This window comes from Salvelinus alpinus, chromosome 13 (assembly GCF_045679555.1).
Source record: "Salvelinus alpinus chromosome 13, SLU_Salpinus.1, whole genome shotgun sequence".
NCBI lineage: Eukaryota > Metazoa > Chordata > Actinopteri > Salmoniformes > Salmonidae > Salvelinus > Salvelinus alpinus.
The window spans coordinates 52,560,022-52,580,134 of NC_092098.1; the positions used below are offsets into that span (position 1 = coordinate 52,560,022).

Consider the following 20,113-nt stretch of genomic DNA (forward strand, 5'->3'; position numbering starts at 1 on the left):
ACCGAACAGCATTCTAAACCCACACCGAACAGCATTCTAAACCCACACCGAACAGCATTCTAAACCCACACCGAACAGCATTCTAAACCCACACCGAACAGCATTCTAAACCCACACCGAACAGCATTCTAAACCCACACCGAACAGCATTCTAAACCCACACCGAACAGCATTCTAAACCCACACCGAACAGCATTCTAAACCCACACCGAACAGCATTCTAAACCCACACCGAACAGCATTCTAAACCCACACCGAACAGCATTCTAAAACCACACCGAACAGCATTCTAAAACCACACCGAACAGCATTCTAAAACCACACCGAACAGCATTCTAAACCCACACCGAACAGCATTCTAAACCTACACCGAACAGCATTCTAGAACCACACCGACGGGGGCGGGACAGTGTGACTACTTTTGTTGTCCAAGGTTGCAGAACCAAAACAGCAATAGAGCTTACATTAACACTAACATTTGGCTACACACTGGTGTGGAGTAAGTCTCAGGTGGAAATTCATCATGACTGGCTTTATGAATACCGGGCCCTACTGTCTTACTCCGATAGCCATGTTAAACATAATTAAAATACAATTGCTTCAACATGGTAATCATTCAATAATTTTGAAATCAGCCATTTTATGATCAATTGAGCATTGTCCTTTAACAATACCTAAAGCTTCCTTCGTGTGAAAACAGTTGTTCAAATATCCTGTTTCATTCTGTCTTTTATCATTAACCAGTAAGGACTCCTGCTGCCTACAAATTCAGACTGCTCTCTAAAAAAAAACAAAAAAAACATGGGTTTACAAAATAATAAATATGGGTTTCTATGTTTCATTTGATAATTAATCAGTAAGGATTCCTGCTGCCTACAAATTCAGCGTTATAGACCATGTTCTACAAGTTCAGTCATTCAATCATTCCTTTCAAACATGATATGTTGTTCTCTTACCGCTGTCAGTTAGAATGGACCTTTTCCATTTTCATATTGACATGTTTTACACAATGGACACTTATGTTCTCTCTCTCTTGTGAATATTCTTCGTGTGTGATTTAAGGGAACTACTCTGATTAAAACATTTGTCACAATCGTTGCAGCGATATGGTTTCTCTCCCGTGTGAATTCTCTTGTGGCGTGTCATATCACGCAGTGTTGCGAAGCGCTTTTCACATATAGAACACTTAAAAGATTTCTCCCCTGTGTGAATCTTCATATGTATTGTCAGGTTTCCCCTCTGAAGGAAGCTTTTGCCACAAACTTCACACTTAAAGGGTTTCTCCCCTGTGTGAGTCTTCATATGTCCTGTCAGGTTTCCCTTCTGAATGAAGCGTTTGCCACAAACTTCACACTGATGTGGTTTCTCGCCAGTGTGAATTTGCTGATGGAGTTTTAGAGAAGGGGCTGACGTGAAGCCTCCTTCACATACAGAGCACTTGAACGGTTTCTCCCCTGTGTGAGTCCTCATATGTTGTGTCAGGTTTCCCTTTTGGGTGAAGTTCTTGCTGCACACGTGACACATATGCAGTTCTGTGTGAGACCCTATGTGTTTTTTTAATGTTGACCTTTGAGTGAAGCATTTGTCACATTCCTTGCACTGATATGGTTTCCCTCCATTGTGAATTTTCTGGTGGACTTTTAGATCAGAGGCTGTTGTAAAGCAATTATCACACGCAGGACACTTATGAGCTTTCTCCCCTGTGTGAGTCGTCATATGCACTCTCAGGTAACTCATGGTACCGAAGCTTTTGCCACAATCACTGCAGAGAAATGTTTCTTCTGGTAATTTTTTTTCTGTCTTCTCTCCACAGTGATTCTGCTGGTGACGTTTTAGAAGACTTGACGATGTAAAGCCTTCCTCACACGCGGGGCACATAAATGATTTCACTCTTGTATGGATTCGCTGGTGGAGTTTAAGATTAGTCGGTGATGTGAAACGTTTTTCACATACAGAACACTTATATGGTTTCTCTCCAGTGTGAGTCTTCATATGACGTGACAGGCCTCCACTCTGAGTGAAGGTTTTGCTGCAGATGTGGCACTTATATGGTTTCTCCCCTGTGTGGATTTGCTGGTGGCATTTTAGCTTATTTGAATAGGTGAAGCATTTTTCACATACAAGGCACTTGAAAGGTTTCTCCCCTGTGTGAGTCCTCATATGCACGCTCAGGCCTTTCTTCTGAGTGAAGCTTTTGCTACAAACGTTACAAGGATGAGGTTTCTCCCCTGTGTGAGTTACCACATGTACTCTCAGGCACGCCTTCCTAATGAAGCTTTTGCTGCATAGGTTACACTTATGGGGTTTCTCCCCTGTATGGATTCTCTGGTGGAGTTTGAGACAAGTCGATGATATGAAGCCTTTTTCACATACAGGGCATTTAAACGATTTCTCCCCTGTGTGAGTTACCATATGTACTCTCAGGTACGCCTTCCTTAAGAAGGTTTTGCCGCAAACATTGCACAGATATGGCTTTTCTCCCGTGTGATTTACCATATGCTTAATGAGGTATTCCTTCCTAATGAAGCTTTTTCTGCAAACATGGCACTGATACGGTTTCTCTCCGGTGTGAATTCGCTGGTGGATTACTAGATAACTCAATGTTGTGAAGCTTTTTCTACAAACAAAACACTGATGTGGTTCTCTCTCTGGGTGAGTCACTGGTTCTCTCTCTGGGTGAGTCACTGGTTCTCTCTCTGGGTGATTCACTGGTTCTCTCTCTGGGTGAGTCACTGGTTCTCTCTCTGGGTGAGTCACTGGTTCTCTCTCTGGGTGAGTCACTGGTTCTCTCTCTGGGTGAGTCACTGGTTCTCTCTCTGGGTGAGTCACTGGTTCTCTCTCTGGGTGAGTCACTGGTTCTCTCTCTGGGTGAGTCACTGGTTCTCTCTCTGGGTGAGTCACTGGTTCTCTCTCTGGGTGAGTAGTCCTTATATGCTTGTTGAAGTCTTTCTTGACTCGGAAGGAATTGCCACATTCTGTACACTGATATGGGATACCTGTGTGAATTCGCTGATGCTCTTTTAAAGAAGCTATGCCAAGAAAGGATTCATTGCACACAGGACATTGCTGTGGTCTCTCTTTCTCCCTTGTGTGAACTTTCTGGTGTAGTTGTAGACCGTTTATTGACTTAAAGCTTTGATGACAAAAAGGACAGCTGTGTGATTTCTCCCCTTTGTGAATTCTCCAATGTACTTTTAAAGGGCCTGGTGTCTTAAAGCTTTTACTGCACACATGACACTTGTATGGTCTCCTGCTTGTGTGAGACTTTAAAGGTGCTTTCAGCTCACTGGTTGTCTTGGTCTTAGTGCAGACTTGAGAGCTTTGTTTTTTCTTTTCCCGTGTTCTCTTTGACCTTGACGGTAGTTCTTCACTCTCGTCTTCATCAATACTGACAATGATTTCACTCAGAGCTGAAGAACAGTGTGGATTTACTGTAGAGAGGGGATGAGAGTGACTGGTTAGTTGTGATGCTCTGTAATCCTCGTCATCCAATGCTGTTTGGGTCTGTTCAGTTGTGTTGCTGGGTAGAGAGTCTGTCTTGCTGTCCTGGTCACAGTCACTTTCCACACAGGGAGGAATAAATATCAACTGTACAACCTCTGTGGTAGCAGACCTAAGTCTTTGAAGCTGCTCTTCCTCCTGACTGGTCCTGAGTTCCTCCTGTTCCTCTGTAATCTGTGTGGGCTCTGGGTCCTCCTGCCCCGGACTGGGGCTCCACTCCTGCTCACAATGCTGCTGCTGCTTAGGGGAAACCTCCTCTTCAGGGAGAGTTAGCTGCTGGGGATCTGGAGAGAGAGAGGAGAAGAAATAAGTAGCTAGCACTCAAGAAACAATAACAAATATTCACATTGAAGTGGATTCAGAATTCTCTATGCTGAACTAATGCAACATAACTGCAGCAGGTGATTTAGTAGCTCCATTTTACTACTTCCTATTTCATATTTACATAAGAGGAAGTTCTTAACCACCTGCATTCAGGTGTAGGTTGAATATATCCAGGTTGGGACAAGTAGAGGATTCTAATATCCCAGAACTCTTTGCATAAATGAGGAAGAATTCTAAAGAGACCAGCGCTAGTTCCATGAATCTCTTTCTTTTCGAAAGCTTCGGCATTGGAATTCGAGGTTGTCCTTTCCAGTTATCTTCAACCTAGGTTGAGATTTATAATTAAGCGGCCATCTTGGGAGATGGTGAGTGCATTGAGCAAGGTTGGGAGGAACAGGAGATTTAAACATTGTAGCTACCAACTGGTTAGGGCTAGAAGGGATGTATCTACCATCTGGTTATGGCTAGAAGGGATGTATCTACCAGCTGGTTATGGCTAGAAGGGATGTATCTACCAGCTGGTTATGGCTAGAAGGGATGTATCTACCAGCTGGTTATGGCTAGAAGGGAGTAGCTACTAGCTGGTTATGGCTAGAAGGGAGTAGCTACCAGCTGGTTATGGCTAGAAGGGATGTATCTACCAGCTGGTTATGGCTAGAAGGGATGTATCTACCAGCTGGTTATGGCTAGAAGGGAGTAGCTACCAGCTGGTTATGGCTAGAAGGGATGTAGCTACCGGCTGGTTATGGCTAGAAGGGAGTAGCTACCAGCTGGTTATGGCTAGAAGGGATGTATCTACCAGCTGGTTATGGCTAGAAGGGATGTATCTACCAGCTGGTTATGGCTAGAAGGGATGTAGCTACCTGCTGGTTATGGCTAGAAGGGATGTAGCTACCAGCTGGTTATGGCTAGAAGGGATGTAGCTACCGGCTGGTTATGGCTAGAAGGGATGTAGCTACCTGCTGGTTATGGCTAGAAGGGATGTAGCTACCAGCTGGTTATGGCTAGAAGGGATGTAGCTACCGGCTGGTTATGACTAGAAGGGATGTATCTACCAGCTGGTTATGTCTAGAAGGGAGTAGCTACCAGCTGGTTATGGCTAGAAGGGAGTAGCTACTAGCTGGTGATGGCTAGAAGGGATGTAGCTACCAGCTGGTTATGACTAGAAGGGAGTAGCTACCAGCTGGTTATGGCTAGAAGGGATGTAGCTACCGGCTGGTTATGGCTAGAAGGGATGTAGCTACCAGCTGGTTATGGCTAGAAGGGATGTAGCTACCTGCTGGTTATGGCTAGAAGGGATGTAGCTACCGGCTGGTTATGGCTAGAAGGGATGTAGCTACCTGCTGGTTATGGCTAGAAGGGATGTAGCTACCAGCTGGTTATGGCTAGAAGGGATGTAGCTACCGGCTGGTTATGACTAGAAGGGATGTATCTACCAGCTGTTATGGCTAGAAGGGAGTAGCTACCAGCTGGTTATGGCTAGAAGGGATGTAGCTACCAGCTGGTTATGGCTAGAAGGGAGTAGCTACTAGCTGGTGATGGCTAGAAGGGATGTAGCTACCAGCTGGTTATGACTAGAAGGGAGTAGCTACCAGCTGGTTATGACTAGAAGGGAGTAGCTACCAGCTGGTTATGACTAGAAGGGAGTAGCTACCAGCTGGTTATGACTAGAAGGGAGTAGCTACCAGCTGGTTATGACTAGAAGGGAGTAGCTACCAGCTGGTTATGACTAGAAGGGAGTAGCTACCAGCTGGTTATGGCTAGAAGGGATGTATCTACCAGCTGGTTATGGCTAGAAGGGAGTAGCTACCAGCTGGTTATGGCTAGAAGGGAGTAGCTACTAGCTGGTGATGGCTAGAAGGGATGTAGCTACCAGCTGGTTATGACTAGAAGGGAGTAGCTACCAGCTGGTTATGGCTAGAAGGGATGTAGCTACCGGCTGGTTATGGCTAGAAGGGATGTAGCTACCAGCTGGTTATGGCTAGAAGGGATGTAGCTACCTGCTGGTTATGGCTAGAAGGGAGTAGCTACTAGCTGGTTATGGCTAGAAGGGACGTAGCTACAGGCTGGTTATGACTAGAAGGGATGTAGCTACCAGCTGGTTATGGCTAGAAGGGAGTAGCTACTAGCTGGTTATGGCTAGAAGGGAGTAGCTACCAGCTGGTTATGGCTAGAAAGGATGTATCTACCAGCTGGTTATGGCTAGAAGGGATGTAGCTACCCGCTGGTTATGGCTAGAAGGGAGTAGCTACCAGCTGGTTATGGCTAGAAGGGATGTAGCTACCCGCTGGTTATGGCTAGAAGGGAGTAGCTACCAGCTGGTTAAGGCTAGAAGGGAGTAGCTACCGGCTGGTTACGGCTAGAAGGGAGTAGCTACTGTCATGACGTCGCCTGCTTGGGTACTGCAAACCCCATCCCCCTCTCCCTGCCTCTCCCTTTCCACCACAACCCATGCGGTGATCACAGAGAGATGTCTTAAATTCCTGAGAATCTCCCCACCACAAACAGTATTAGACAGAGGGTAAACTTTCAGGACAAAGGAATTCTCTTCCACCTCACAGAACTTGGGGTACGAACATATTTCATATTCCTGCAAAAGCATGAAAGATCGGTGGACAGTCCAGCTATGAACCGGTCCATTTGTCACCACGTGGGAAACTCACGTGAGACTGTGGGACCACATTACCATACCGCTGTTTATATAATAACCTCAGATATGAGGTTTACATCTGTGTGTTGTATAAAATGAATGAGTGAGTATGATACTGTTTGTATAATTGTGTAGTATGATTTTGGACTGTTTAATTAAGAAAAGTACAAATACCTTCTTGATTTGAACTAAATCCAAGGACCGCCCTGATCCCAGTATGGGTCAGAGACCATGGGACCACCCCTCTCTGCTATCTGAATAAAAGCCAACTTTAGGAAATGACCATTTAGACCATGGTTCTCTCAATCACGAGAGGACAAAGGTTTGAGACCAGACTGCTGAATCTTTTAACCATCCCACGTGGTTAAACTCTTAGACTATCGATACCGACAGAATAAGAACAAGTCTTTGATATTAATTACTAGTCTGCAGCTAGGAATTCGGTATCATTGAACGCGAAGAAAGACAACCGCCGAAACATACATTCTATAACGAATGACACTCTGAACAATCCACAACCGAGACAGAACTTCACTTCAACGACCAAGGCGACACACACACTGAACGTAACTATATATATTGATTGCAATTGTTCCCGAATGAGTGAGCGTTCATGTGTAAGGATTAGCATGTCAATTGTTATAATTATGGACTCTGTAGTGAATTCTTAGTCGAACGCAACTTTCCCTTTGTCTAACAGCCGCCATGCCGGTTTAGCCCACTAGGGCATATTTTCTCCCATCATTTCATGTAACTATTTTAAGTTTGTTTGTTTATGCATTTCTGTGAATTAATTAGTTAGTAATAAATAAATGATTTAAGACAATTGATGTATGGATGACTCATAGTGAAGACTGGGTTCGTGCAGATCAGCGATTTACGACGTTTGGAATGAGACTGACGTAAGGTAGAGTAAATAAATCATTAATTAGAAGACCATTGATCAGATATGAAAATATCTGAAAGGTTATATTGGGAAATTATAACTTTGTAATCGAATAACTTTCCCTGGTGCCCTCGAATTCATAGTTAATTAATACGTTATTACTCAAGTGATCGCGTAATCCCTAATTATAGGAATCTATGATAAAAACTATAAGTCTTCAATTTAACGGTACCAAAGACACGACACTACCAACTGGTTACGGCTAGAAGGGATGTAGCTACCGGCTGGTTATGGCTAGAAGGGAGTAGCTACCAGCTGGTTATGGCTAGAAGGGAGTAGCTACCGGCTGGTTATGGCTAGAAGGGAGTAGCTACCAGCTGGTTATGGCTAGAAGAGATGTAGCTACTGGCTGGTTATGGCTAGAAGGGATGTATCTACCAGCTGGTTATGGCTAGAAGGGAGTAGCTACCGGCTGGTTATGACTAGAAGGGTTGTTGCTATAGTGACATCACACTCTCGCTGTGAACTCAGACTTCCAACCCCACAACTCTGTGCTTGGCTGTGGGATTACTTTAGACCGGTGCTGTGGGATTACTTTAGACATTGAATATCCCTTTGAGCATGATGAAGTTATTAATTAGGCTTTAGATGGTGTATCAATACACCCAGTCACTACAAAGATACAGGCGTCCTTCCTAACTCAGTTGCCAGAGAGGAAGGAAACCACTCAGTGGCCCAGCTGACTTTAAAACAGTTACAGAGTTTAATGGCTGTGATAGGAGTAAACTGAGGATGGATCAACAACATTGTAGTTACTCCACAATACTAAACCCATGCAGAGTGCTTGAGACCAGAGGTGGTAGAACGGAGTGCTTGAGTTGGGGTGTAGGGTTAGACCTCAGGTTGGGGTGTAGGGTTAGACCTCAGGTTGGGGTGTAGGGTTAGAGCCTGAAGGAAGGGAGGGGCAGTGCCTCTTGCTGCTCCGTAGGCAAGTACCGCAGTCATTTAGTGGAGTACCTCGGTCATTTAGTGGAGCACCGCGGTCATTTAGTGGAGTACCGCGGTCATTTAGTGGAGCACCGCGGTCATTTAGTGGAGTACCGCGGTCATTTAGTGGAGCACCGCGGTCATTTAGTGGAGCACCGCGGTCATTTAGTGGAGTACCGCGGTCATTTAGTGGAGCACCGCGGTCATTTAGTGGAGTACCGCGGTCATTTAGTGGAGCACCGCGGTCATTTAGTGGAGTACCGCGGCCATTTAGTGGAGTACCGCGGCCATTTAGTGGAGCACCGCGGTCATTTAGTGGAGCACCGCGGTCATTTAGTGGAGCACCGCGGTCATTTAGTGGAGCATCGTGGTCATTTAGTGGAGCACCGCGGTCATTTAGTGGAGCACCGTGGTCATTTAGTGGAGCACCGTGGTCATTTAGTGGAGTACCGCGGTCATTTAGTGGAGTACCGCGGTCATTTAGTGGAGTACCGCGGTCATTTAGTGGAGTACCGCGGTCATTTAGTGGAGTACCGCGGTCATTTAGTGGAGTACCGCGGTCATTTAGTGGAGTACCGCGGTCATTTAGTGGAGTACCGCGGCCATTTAGTGGAGTACCGCGGCCATTTAGTGGAGTACCGCGGTCATTTAGTGGAGCACCGCGGTCATTTAGTGGAGCACCGCGGTCATTTAGTGGAGCACCGCGGTCATTTAGTGGAGCACCGCGGTCATTTAGTGGAGCACCGTGGTCATTTAGTGGAGCACCGTGGTCATTTAGTGGAGCATCGTGGTCATTTAGTGGAGTACCGAGGTCATTTAGTGGAGCATCGTGGTCATTTAGTGGAGTACCGAGGTCATTTAGTGGAGCACCGCGGTCATTTAGTGGAGTACCGCGGTCATTTAGTGGAGCACCGCGGTCATTTAGTGGAGTACCGCGGTCATTTAGTGGAGCACCGCGGTCATTTAGTGGAGCACCTCGGTCATTTAGTGGAGTACCGCGGTCATTTAGTGGAGCACCGCGGTCATTTAGTGGAGTACCGCGGTCATTTAGTGGAGTACCGCGGTCATTTAGTGGAGTACCGCGGTCATTTAGTGGAGTACCGCGGCCATTTAGTGGAGTACCGCGGCCATTTAGTGGAGTACCGCGGTCATTTAGTGGAGCACCGCGGTCATTTAGTGGAGCACCGCGGTCATTTAGTGGAGCACCGCGGTCATTTAGTGGAGCACCGTGGTCATTTAGTGGAGCACCGTGGTCATTTAGTGGAGCATCGTGGTCATTTAGTGGAGTACCGAGGTCATTTAGTGGAGCATCGTGGTCATTTAGTGGAGTACCGAGGTCATTTAGTGGAGCACCGCGGTCATTTAGTGGAGCACCGTGGTCATTTAGTGGAGCATCGTGGTCATTTAGTGGAGTACCGCGGTCATTTAGTGGAGCATCGTGGTCATTTAGTGGAGCATCGTGGTCATTTAGTGGAGTACCGAGGTCATTTAGTGGAGTACCGCGGTCATTTAGTGGAGCACCGTGGTCATTTAGTGGAGCACCGTGGTCATTTAGTGGAGTACCGAGGTCATTTAGTGGAGTACCGCGGTCATTTAGTGGAGTACCGCGGTCATTTAGTGGAGTACCGCGGTCATTTAGTGGAGTACCGCGGTCATTTAGTGGAGTACCGCGGTCATTTAGTGGAGTACCGCGGTCATTTAGTGGAGTACCGCGGTCATTTAGTGGAGTACCGCGGTCATTTAGTGGATTAAAACGGCCACACCAGAGAAAATCCACCTTTTTCAGCTGAAAGACAATGCCAAGAGTTTACCGGTGATGTTGCACAACGATTTAAGTCAGTAAGTCATCGTTTTAGTCAAAGTGTGATATATTCGGGCTTGAACAGGGAAATCCGAAGTTAAACCTCTGATTTCCCCCCCCATGTCTATGCCATGAGTTTCATGATAAAATGACGTAGATTGATATCTGACTATATGTGTTTTGCATGGGTTTAGTTCATTTGGAACAACCTACAAAACATGTACAGTGAACTGACCACACAGACAATATCTACAGCACCTTCAGAGTGTGTTCATACCCCTGGACTTATTTCACGTTTTAAAGTTACAGCCTGAATTCAATTTATATTTTTCTCTCATCCATCTACACACAATACCCCCATAGTGACAAAGTGCAAAAATATTTTTAGAAATGTTTGCTGATTTATTGAAAATTAAATACAGAAATATCTCATTAACATATTCACACCCCTGACTCAATACTTTGAAGAAGCACCTTTGGCAGTGATTACAGCTGTGAGTCTTTCTGGGTAATTCTCTAAGAGCTTTCCACACCTGGATTGTGCAACATTTGCTCATTATTACTTTCTAAATTCTTCAAGCTCTGTCAAATTTGGTTGTTGATCATTGCTAGACAACTATTTTCAGGTCTTGCCATAGACTTTCAAGCAGATTTAAGTAGATTTAAGTCTAAACTAGCACTGCACTGTAGAACATTCACTGTCTTCTCCAGTGTAGATTTGGCCTTACGTTTTAGGTTATTGTCCTGCTGAAAGGTGAATGAATCTCCCAGTGTCTGGTGGAAAGCAGGTTTTCCTCAAGGTTTTTACCTGTGCTTAGCTCTATTTCTTTCTTTTTTTATCCTGAAAAACTCCCCAGTCCTTAACGATTACAAGCATATCCATAACATGATGCAGCCACCACTAGGCTTGAAAATAATGGAGAGTGGTACTCAGTAATGTTTTGTATGGGATTTGCCACAAACATAACACTTTGTATATTGGATAAAAAGTAAATTGCTTTGCCACATTTTTTTTGCAGTATGTATTACTTTAGTGCCTTGTTTTATTCTGTACAGGCTTCCTTCTTTTCAATCTGTCATTTAGGTTAGTATTGTGGAGTAACTACAATGTTGTTGATCTATCCTCAGTTTACTCCTATCACAGCCATTAAACTCTTAACTGTTTTAAAGTCAGCTGGGCCACTGAGTGGTTTCCTTCCTCTCTGGCAGCTGAGTTAGGAAGGACGCCTGTATCTTTGTATTAATACACCATCTAAAGCCTAGTTAATAACTTCACCATGCTCAAAGGGATATTCAATGTCTTTTGTTTTTTTTACCCATCTACCAATAGGAGCCATTGGAAAACGTATACTCTTGTTTTTTTTTTCCATATTTGCTCTTGAAATGGTTTAAAAATGACAATCTATATTAACACATATAGTCAGACATGGGAAAAAAAATCGAGGCATTGGAAAACCTCCCTAGTCTTTGTAAGAATTTATTTATTTTTAATAAAGATTGTCATTTTTAAACCATTTCAAGAGCAAATATGGGGAAAAAACAAGAGTATACGCCTTTTTAGATAATTAACATAACATTTTTAAAAATGTAATTGTTTGTCAGCTTTTAAATTATATAAATCTCAACCAAAGATATTTTCCAGCGATGAAGACATGGTGGGGTATGCAAAACGGGTCAACTTTTGACCTTTTATCTCTTGAATGTTTTTGCATTCAGGTCCAGTCACTTTCTGACCACTTCTACAATGGGCAAATATGTATCACTTCTACAATGGGCAAATATGTATCACTTCTACAATGGGCAAATATGTATCACTTCTACAATGGGCAAATATGTATCACTTCTACAATGGGCAAATATGTATCACTTCTACAATGGGCAAATATGTATCACTTCTACAATGGGCAAATATGTATCACTTCTACAATGGGCAAATATGTGTCACTTCTACAATGGGCAAATATGTATCACTTCTACAATGGGCAAATATGTATGGAAGGTTTTGTTCAAATCAAAAAGTGATTGAATTCAAATATTCATACAAATTAGGCCAATAATTACATTTTGCCTGATAGGTATTCGTTTAAAAAGGGGGATATTTATTAGAGTGACATCTTACATTATCATTAGCATCATCATAAGCTCTTTGATATCATTATGGACTTGTATCAACAAACCTTGGCTATTATAAACTGGGTGGTTCGCGCCCTGAATGCTGATTGGCTGACAGCTGTGGTATATCAGACCATATACCACGGGTATGACAATACAGTTATTTTTGCTGCTCTAATGAGGTTGGTGAACAGTTTCTAATAGCAATAAGGCACCTCGGGGGTTTGTGATATTGTGAGTTAATTAAGCAACAAGGGTGTGGTATATGGCAAATATACCACGGCTAAGGGCTGTGTCCAGGCACGCCGCGTTGCGCATAAGAACAGCCGTGGTATATTGGCCATATACCACACCCTTGTCCCTTAATTAACTCACATGACAACACAATTTAATACGACAACTGGGCAACGTTCATTTGCCAAACGTTACTGAACAGTGCAGATAAAAATGTCAGGAATAGAGCCGACGTGATTCCCTATTCTTCATCTCACAGAGGCATGTTTGTTTCACGTTGTATATTTCTATCTGAACGTTTCGAAACGTTAGGTCATAAAGAACGCGACCCTAGTGGGCACATGATGGCAGTGGTACAGGTCGGGCTAGCCACTAACAAGTGTGATTCAGAAAACACGTTTTGAACAGCAGTTACATAGTATTTTTGGATCACTACGAACCTGCTCCTAAATGATCTAGAAGAAGTCCCCGTAGACGGTCGTTCTCCCCCTGAACCTCTGCGATCGTCTTTTCCACCACAACAAATATCTCAAATGCCGCTGTTGTTAGCCGCTCCTGGTACTCTGCTAACGTCTTTTCTGCCGAAACAAATATCTCCACTGCTGCTGTTGTTAAACGCTCGGTGATAAACACATTCAACAGCTGTAGTTTACACATTTTGGGGACAGATTAAAACTTCAGACCCTTTTTTTATTCCCATAAAAAAACATAGATAAAACCCACAACTCTTGTTCAAAACATGCAACCAAAGACAGTAAAGTACGGTCTGAAAATTGATAGTACTTCTGGGTCATGAATTTTTGGAATCCTTCAGAATAAGAGTCCTATCCTGTATACTTTGCAAATTATTAATTAGGGCGAAAATGATGGAACATGTGGACAATTATCGATATATTTTTATACCACTTATCATACAAATAATAATTTAAAGTATTTATATGAGATATGTGATTTGTGTGTGGGTGGGGGGTCATATATATATATATATATATTTTGTTAAACAAAATTCATTTAGGGACTGTTATTTTGAAGAGAAATCGCCGAGGTCACGGCCTTATTCTTGCTAGGTCTTGCTCATAGAGAACGATAGAGGCCTCTAGTGGCCAAAGGCGGTATTAGCATGGGCAGCGCTGCAGTCAGGCACAGTGGACGTGTCATAATACCCACAAAACCGAGCGGTAAAAACCAGTAACAAAACCATTCATTTTTTTTAGTATAATTTTAGAACTACTTCAAAAAAGGTCTGTGTTTCGTGTAGGCTTATCCTGGCGTGACGTTTTGATAAACTTGTAATTTTCTTGCAGACAAGGTTGAGTTTTATCAATATATTAGCCTCAATTTACTCTCGAATTGTGAAACGCTAATTAGCAACATAGAACACCACAGCAAGACTACAACTCCCTGCAGGAAGATCCTGCATGTCATCTCTAACGGAATCTGAGACCCGTGTCCAATCCATTAACTTATTTAGTCCCCTTTCTCCGTGTTAGCGAGCCACTGACTACACTTTAGTTAGCTAGTTAGTGAAATTGTAGAGAAAAAGGGGGTAAAAAAAAAAAAAAAGCCTTGATAATTGTTTGTACAGTATGTCGAATTGTGTCTATTTCAGTCATTTTTCAAGGATGAGCATCAGAGCATTAAAAGGGGAGAAGACCACTAGATGTCTGGCCATGTGGAGAAGACCACTAGAAGTCTGGCCATGTGGAGAAGACCACTAGAAGTCTGGCCAGATGGAGAAGACCACTAGAAGTCTGGCCAGATGGAGAAGACCACTAGAAGTCTGGCCAGATGGAGAAGACCACTAGAAGTCTGGCCATGTGGAGAAGACCACTAGAAGTCTGGCCACGTGGAGAAGACCACGAGAAGTCTGGCCATGTGGAGAAGACCACTAGAAGTCTGGCCAGATGGAGAAGACCACTAGAAGTCTGGCCATGTGGAGAAGACCACTAGAAGTCTGGCCATGTGGAGAAGACCACTAGAAGTCTGGCCATGTGGAGGAGACCACTAGAAGTCTGGCCATGTAGAGAAGACCACTAGAAGTCTGGCCATGTGGAGAAGACCACTAAAAGTCTGGCCATGTGGACAAGACCACTAGAAGTCTGGCCATGTGGACAAGACCACTAGAAGTCTGGCCATGTGGAGAAGACCACTAGAAGTCTGGCCATGTGGAGAAGACCACTAGAAGTCTGGCCATGTGGAGAAGACCACTAGAAGTCTGGCCATGTGGAGAAGACCACTAGAAGTCTGGCCATGTGGAGAAGACCACTAGAAGTCTGGCCAGGTGGAGAAGACCACTAGAAGTCTGGCCAGATGGAGAAGACCACTAGAAGTCTGGCCATGTGGAGGAGACCACTAGAAGTCTGGCCATGTGGAGAAGACCACTAGAAGTCTGGCCATGTGGACAAGACCACTAGAAGTCTGGCCATGTGGAGAAGACCACTAGAAGTCACTAGAAGTCTGGCCATGTGGAGGAGACCACTAGAAGTCTGGCCATGTGGAGAAGACCACTAGAAGTCTGGCCATGTGGAGAAGACCACTAGAAGTCTGGCCATGTGGAGAAGACCACTAGAAGTCTGGCCATGTGGACAAGACCACTAGAAGTCACTAGAAGTCTGGCCATGTGGAGGAGACCACTAGAAGTCTGGCCATGTGGAGAAGACCACTAGAAGTCTGGCCATGTGGAGGAGACCACTAGAAGTCTGGCCATGTGGAGGAGACCACTAGAAGTCTGGCCATGTGGAGAAGACCACTAGAAGTCTGGCCATGTGGAGAAGACCACTAGAAGTCTGGCCATGTGGAGAAGACCACTAGAAGTCTGGCCATGTGGACAAGACCACTAGAAGTCACTAGAAGTCTGGCCATGTGGAGGAGACCACTAGAAGTCTGGACATGTGGAGAAGACCACTAGAAGTCTGGCCATGTGGAGGAGACCACTAGAAGTCTGGCCATGTGGAGGAGACCACTAGAAGTCTGGCCATGTGGACAAGATCACTAGAAGTCTGGCCATGTGGACGAGACCACTAGAAGTCTGGCCATGTGGACAAGATCACTAGAAGTCTGGCCATGTGGACAAGACCACTAGAAGTCACTAGAAGTCTGGCCATGTGGAGGAGACCACTAGAAGTCTGGCCATGTGGAGGAGACCACTAGAAGTCTGGCCATGTGGACAAGATCACTAGAAGTCTGGCCATGTGGAGGAGACCACTAGAAGTCTGGCCATGTGGACAAGACCACTAGAAGTCACTAGAAGTCTGGCCATGTGGAGGAGACCACTAGAAGTCTGGCCATGTGGAGAAGACCACTAGAAGTCTGGCCATGTGGAGAAGACCACTAGAAGTCTGGCCATGTGGAGAAGACCACTAGAAGTCTGGCCATGTGGAGAAGACCACTAGAAGTCTGGCCATGTGGAGGAGACCACTAGAAGTCTGGCCATGTGGACAAGATCACTAGAAGTCTGGCCATGTGGAGAAGACCACTAGAAGTCTGGCCATGTGGACAAGACCACTAGAAGTCTGGCCATGTGGAGAAGACCACTAGAAGTCTGGCCATGTGGAGAAGACCACTAGAAGTCTGGCCATGTGGACAAGATCACTAGAAGTCTGGCCATGTGGAGAAGACCACTAGAAGTCTGGCCATGTGGAGAAGACCACTAGAAGTCTGGCCATGTGGACAAGACCACTAGAAGTCTTGAACCCGACTGAACATATCTGGAGAGACCTGAAAATAGTTGTGCAGCGACGCTCCTCATCCAACCTGACAGAGCTTGAGAGGATCTGCAGAGAAGAATGGGAGAAACTCCCCAAATACAGGTGTGACAGACTTGTAGCGTCAAAACCAAGACTCGAGGCTGTAATCGCTGCCAAAGGTGCTTCAACAAAGTACTGAGTAAAGGGTCTGAATACTTATGTAAATGAGATGTTTCAGTTTTTTATTTGTTATACATTTGCAAACATTTATAAAAATATGTTTTTGATTTGTCATTATGGGGTATTGTGTGTAGATTGATGAGGGGAAAAAACGATTTAATACATTTTAGAATAAGGCAGTAACGTAACAAAATGATCGGGTTAGTGGTGTCTGAGATATTGCGTGTGACGTACAAACTAATGAACAAATATCAGTGGCGATTTTAGCATGTAAATGCTGGTGGGGCAAAATCCCCAACAATGTTTTAAATTCATGCCAGCAAAGCCACTACACAACACTAAACAATACATGAATTGCACTATAACGGTGACAAACGGTGTCTAGAAACTGTTAGGGGCCTACATAAAGCTGTCACAACAGCAGAGTTTTCTATTCAGAACAATGAAGTGAATCCTTACCACTGCTACACCTGGTTATCAGTGGAGCCTTGTCTGGCAGAGAAACAGTTCATTCAGCCTCATTTACTGCCTTTAAAAAAAACATAGCTGATATGGCTGACTTGCTTAAACAAATGTAGTTTCTACTGACAATTGACACATAGTACAAACTATGGCATAAGGGGACGACGAGCAGATAAGAGACAATCTGTCATTTCGATTAAGATATTAATGAGCGAGCTAGGACGGACGTAGTCAATATAACTATTTGTTTAGCACTTTTGAAATGTACAGCGACAGAATTCAGAACCTGTCCGTTCTTACAGTGTTCTCCCTGTACACCAAGTCAGAACCATAGGATAAATAAAGCGGGGCATATAAGCAGACGCCACCAAGTCAAAACCTAGCTCGCTCATTAATGTCTTAATTGAAATGACAGATTGTCTCTTATCTGCTCGTCGTCCCCACATGCCATAGTTTGTACATCTCAATAGTCAGTAGAAACCATGTTTGTTTGATAGCCAGTATATGAGAGGCTACTAACAGCTTACTACACAACACTTTTAGTATTACTTTCTTAGCTTCAGTATACATGGTTGGACTTATCTTGTTCTGCTGTGCTCACTTGAACAGGAAGGTGGCACAGCAGTCCTTCATGGCAAATTTTGTAATCAAACTTTGTCATCAAAGTCCAGCCTTCTCTGAATTTATGGTGCTTTCAAGACAACTGGAAACTCTGAAAAAAAAACAAGATTGAGTCACGACGTCAGTGATCTTCAGGTCGGAGCTCTAGAACGAGGCCCAAGTTGGATGACCGTTCAAAACGTTGGACCGTTCCCAATCAGAGCTCGTTTTTCCCCCCGAGTTCCCAGTTGTCTTGAACTCACTGAAGTCTGAGATTTCCCAGTTCCCGAGTTCCCAGTCGTTTTGAATGCGGCAGAAGTTATGCTGGATTAAAAGCATTGGCCAACGTAGTCAACCTTTTCTGACCCATGGCATATGAATGTTTATCCTTTTAAGCTTGTAAAAGAGACCCTTAAACCCAGACTTGGACCACACACCCTCTCCACTGGTATTTTATTAGGATCCCCATTAGTTGTTGCGAAAGCAGCAGCTACTCTTCCTGGGGTCCACATGAAACATGACGTAATACAGAACACAGAACATGAAACATGACGTAATACAGAACACAGAACACAAAACATGAAACATGACGTAATACAGAAAATGAATAGACAAGAACAGCTCAAGGACAGAACTACATTAAAAAAGGAACACTTAGCCTACATATCAATACATACACACAAACTATCCAGGTCAAATAGGGGAGAGGCGTTGTGCCGTGAGGTGTTGCTTTATCTGTTTTTAAAAAACAGGTTTTCTGTTCAACGGAGTTCCATGCAATAATGGCTCGATATAATACTGTACCCTTTCTTGAATCTGTTCTGGATTTGGGGACTGTGAAAAGACCCCTGGTGGGGTGTGTGTGTGTGTCAGTGCTGTGTGTAAGTTGACTATGCAAACAATTTTGGATTCAACACATTAGTGTTTCTTATAAAAAGAAGTGAGGTAGTCAATCTCACTTTAACTCTTAGCCAAGAGAGACTGGCATGCATAGTATTGCTAGTGATTGCTTTGCAATGCTTGCAGTTGGCCACTGATTCCTTCCAAACCACTCATTGTTGAATTTGAGATTTCCAACTTGTTGTGTAATGTTTATGTCCAATGGCTGATGAGAATCGATACGTTTTATATCTAATTTCTCTTCATATGACAAGGATTAAAAAAATGATTTTCCAGTAGATTGTCAACGTGATTTATGATGATGACTGCTTGTCTAGCTTGCTAGCTAAGAATTTGAAAGTACGATGTTGACATGATCAGTCCAATCAAAGCTACGGTAGATATAACGTGTTTGACGTCATTTTATCTGTGGCCAATGACCTTGAGCCTTCTTGGATGGGCACTTCTAATGTAAGTCCATTGCAGCATCCAAGAGACTTGAATGTTCCAGCTCTCCCCGTAGATGTTGGGGCGACGTGGTTTCCCCATGAGTGACAGAACGCTGAGCCAATCACGGCGCAAATAGAGAACATTATCAACCCTCCGTATTTCCGCTGGCTGCCTCACCACCACCGAAAGCACTGAGGTAGGCTGAAACACCAGCATTTTGGAGCTGCCTTACTCATGAAAGCAAACAAAAGACCATATTTGTATGCGGCTTTATTAACTAAAAAAAACATGTTTTAACATTGTTTGCAAACTGTTTAGTGATACATATTAACGCCAAAATAACATGCAAAACAGGCAACCTGCCCTGAATGACGGGTCGCCACTGACAAACATATGGAGACACATCCACAGCCTCCTCACAGATTTAATCGTGGGGAATAATCAGAAAAAGTGTATTTTCTTTGTCTTTTTGTTTTTAAAGTGCGAGTGCCTTTAAAAAGCTAAATCGACTACAAAGTGTAAATAGGATAATTGGTCTTAAAGTCAGAATCGACTAAAACAGAGTTTGGAACATCCGTGGTCACAACGGGTAAACGAAGGTTGGGTTTTGATTTCATGATGTCCATTTGACCACTAACGTGAACTGAACAGCTGCTGTGATTGCTCTCTGTCCAATAGTATAGACAGTGAGACAGACCTGCCCAGCAGCTCCAACTTTGTTTAAACAAGACAACACGTTGCGCATCCTAAATTCACTCTGACGATTTTGAGGAAGTGAAATAGGTTTCCCAATCTAGTTTCTCATAGGTGGACAAACATCCTTAACCAAATGCGGAATCCGTCAGGAAACACACCTCCAAGACTGAAATCTCGTTTCTCGTTTTCCTCATGAACATAAAAACACACGTGCCAATTGGCGTGTTCAGTCGCTCTTTAAAGCTGTTCCTTTATAGAAACCCCAACTTGGAAATTACTGTCAACATCAAGCTGCTGGGGGTAACGGCATCACCAACACTGTTGCTGGGTTTCCACTAGTTACGACAGCAACAATTTTAAAATTGGTTATATCGTACAAATTAATGAAAACAATGAGCTGTTTGGTCTTAATCTAAGGCTAGGGTTAGCAGTGTGGTTAAGGTAACGTTTAAAATCAGATTTTAAGACATGAAATAGTAGATATAGGCGGGGTTTGACTTTGTGGTTGTGGTAACTAGTGGCGACGCTGTTGCTCGGCAACTGGGATGCGAACCACTTCTTGGTCATCAGATAAGATTGTAGGTTTCCACTAGATAGCACAGCCACAAAGTTAATTGGCTATGTTGTTAACATGTATGAAAAACTAAAATGATCTTGATTTTAGG

At 43.9% G+C, this 20,113-nt stretch overlaps 1 protein-coding gene across 1 annotated transcript; it reads right to left on the reverse strand.

Moving 5' to 3' along the window:
* Positions 1-254: 254 nt before the first annotated feature.
* On the reverse strand, positions 255-13,263 carry LOC139537911 (zinc finger protein 271-like). Its single transcript, XM_071339797.1, has 2 exons — positions 12,936-13,263; positions 255-3,785 (listed from the first exon to the last, which is right to left on the reverse strand). Exons 1-2 carry the CDS (start codon positions 13,150-13,152, stop codon positions 1,018-1,020), a joined length of 2,985 nt encoding a protein of 994 aa, XP_071195898.1. The 5' UTR covers positions 13,153-13,263; the 3' UTR covers positions 255-1,017.
* Positions 13,264-20,113: the final 6,850 nt, after the last annotated feature.

What these genes read in the sequence shown, in the direction of transcription:
- LOC139537911 (XM_071339797.1), bottom strand. Translation starts at nt 13,152, where the DNA reads ATGTGTAAACTACAGCTGTTGAATGTGTTTATCACCGAGCGTTTAACA. An exon ending in TCTAGATCATTTAGGAGCAG is followed by an intron (nt 3,786 to 12,935) that starts GTTCGTAGTGAT and finishes CTCTCTCTCCAG; the next exon opens with ATCCCCAGCAGCTAACTCTC.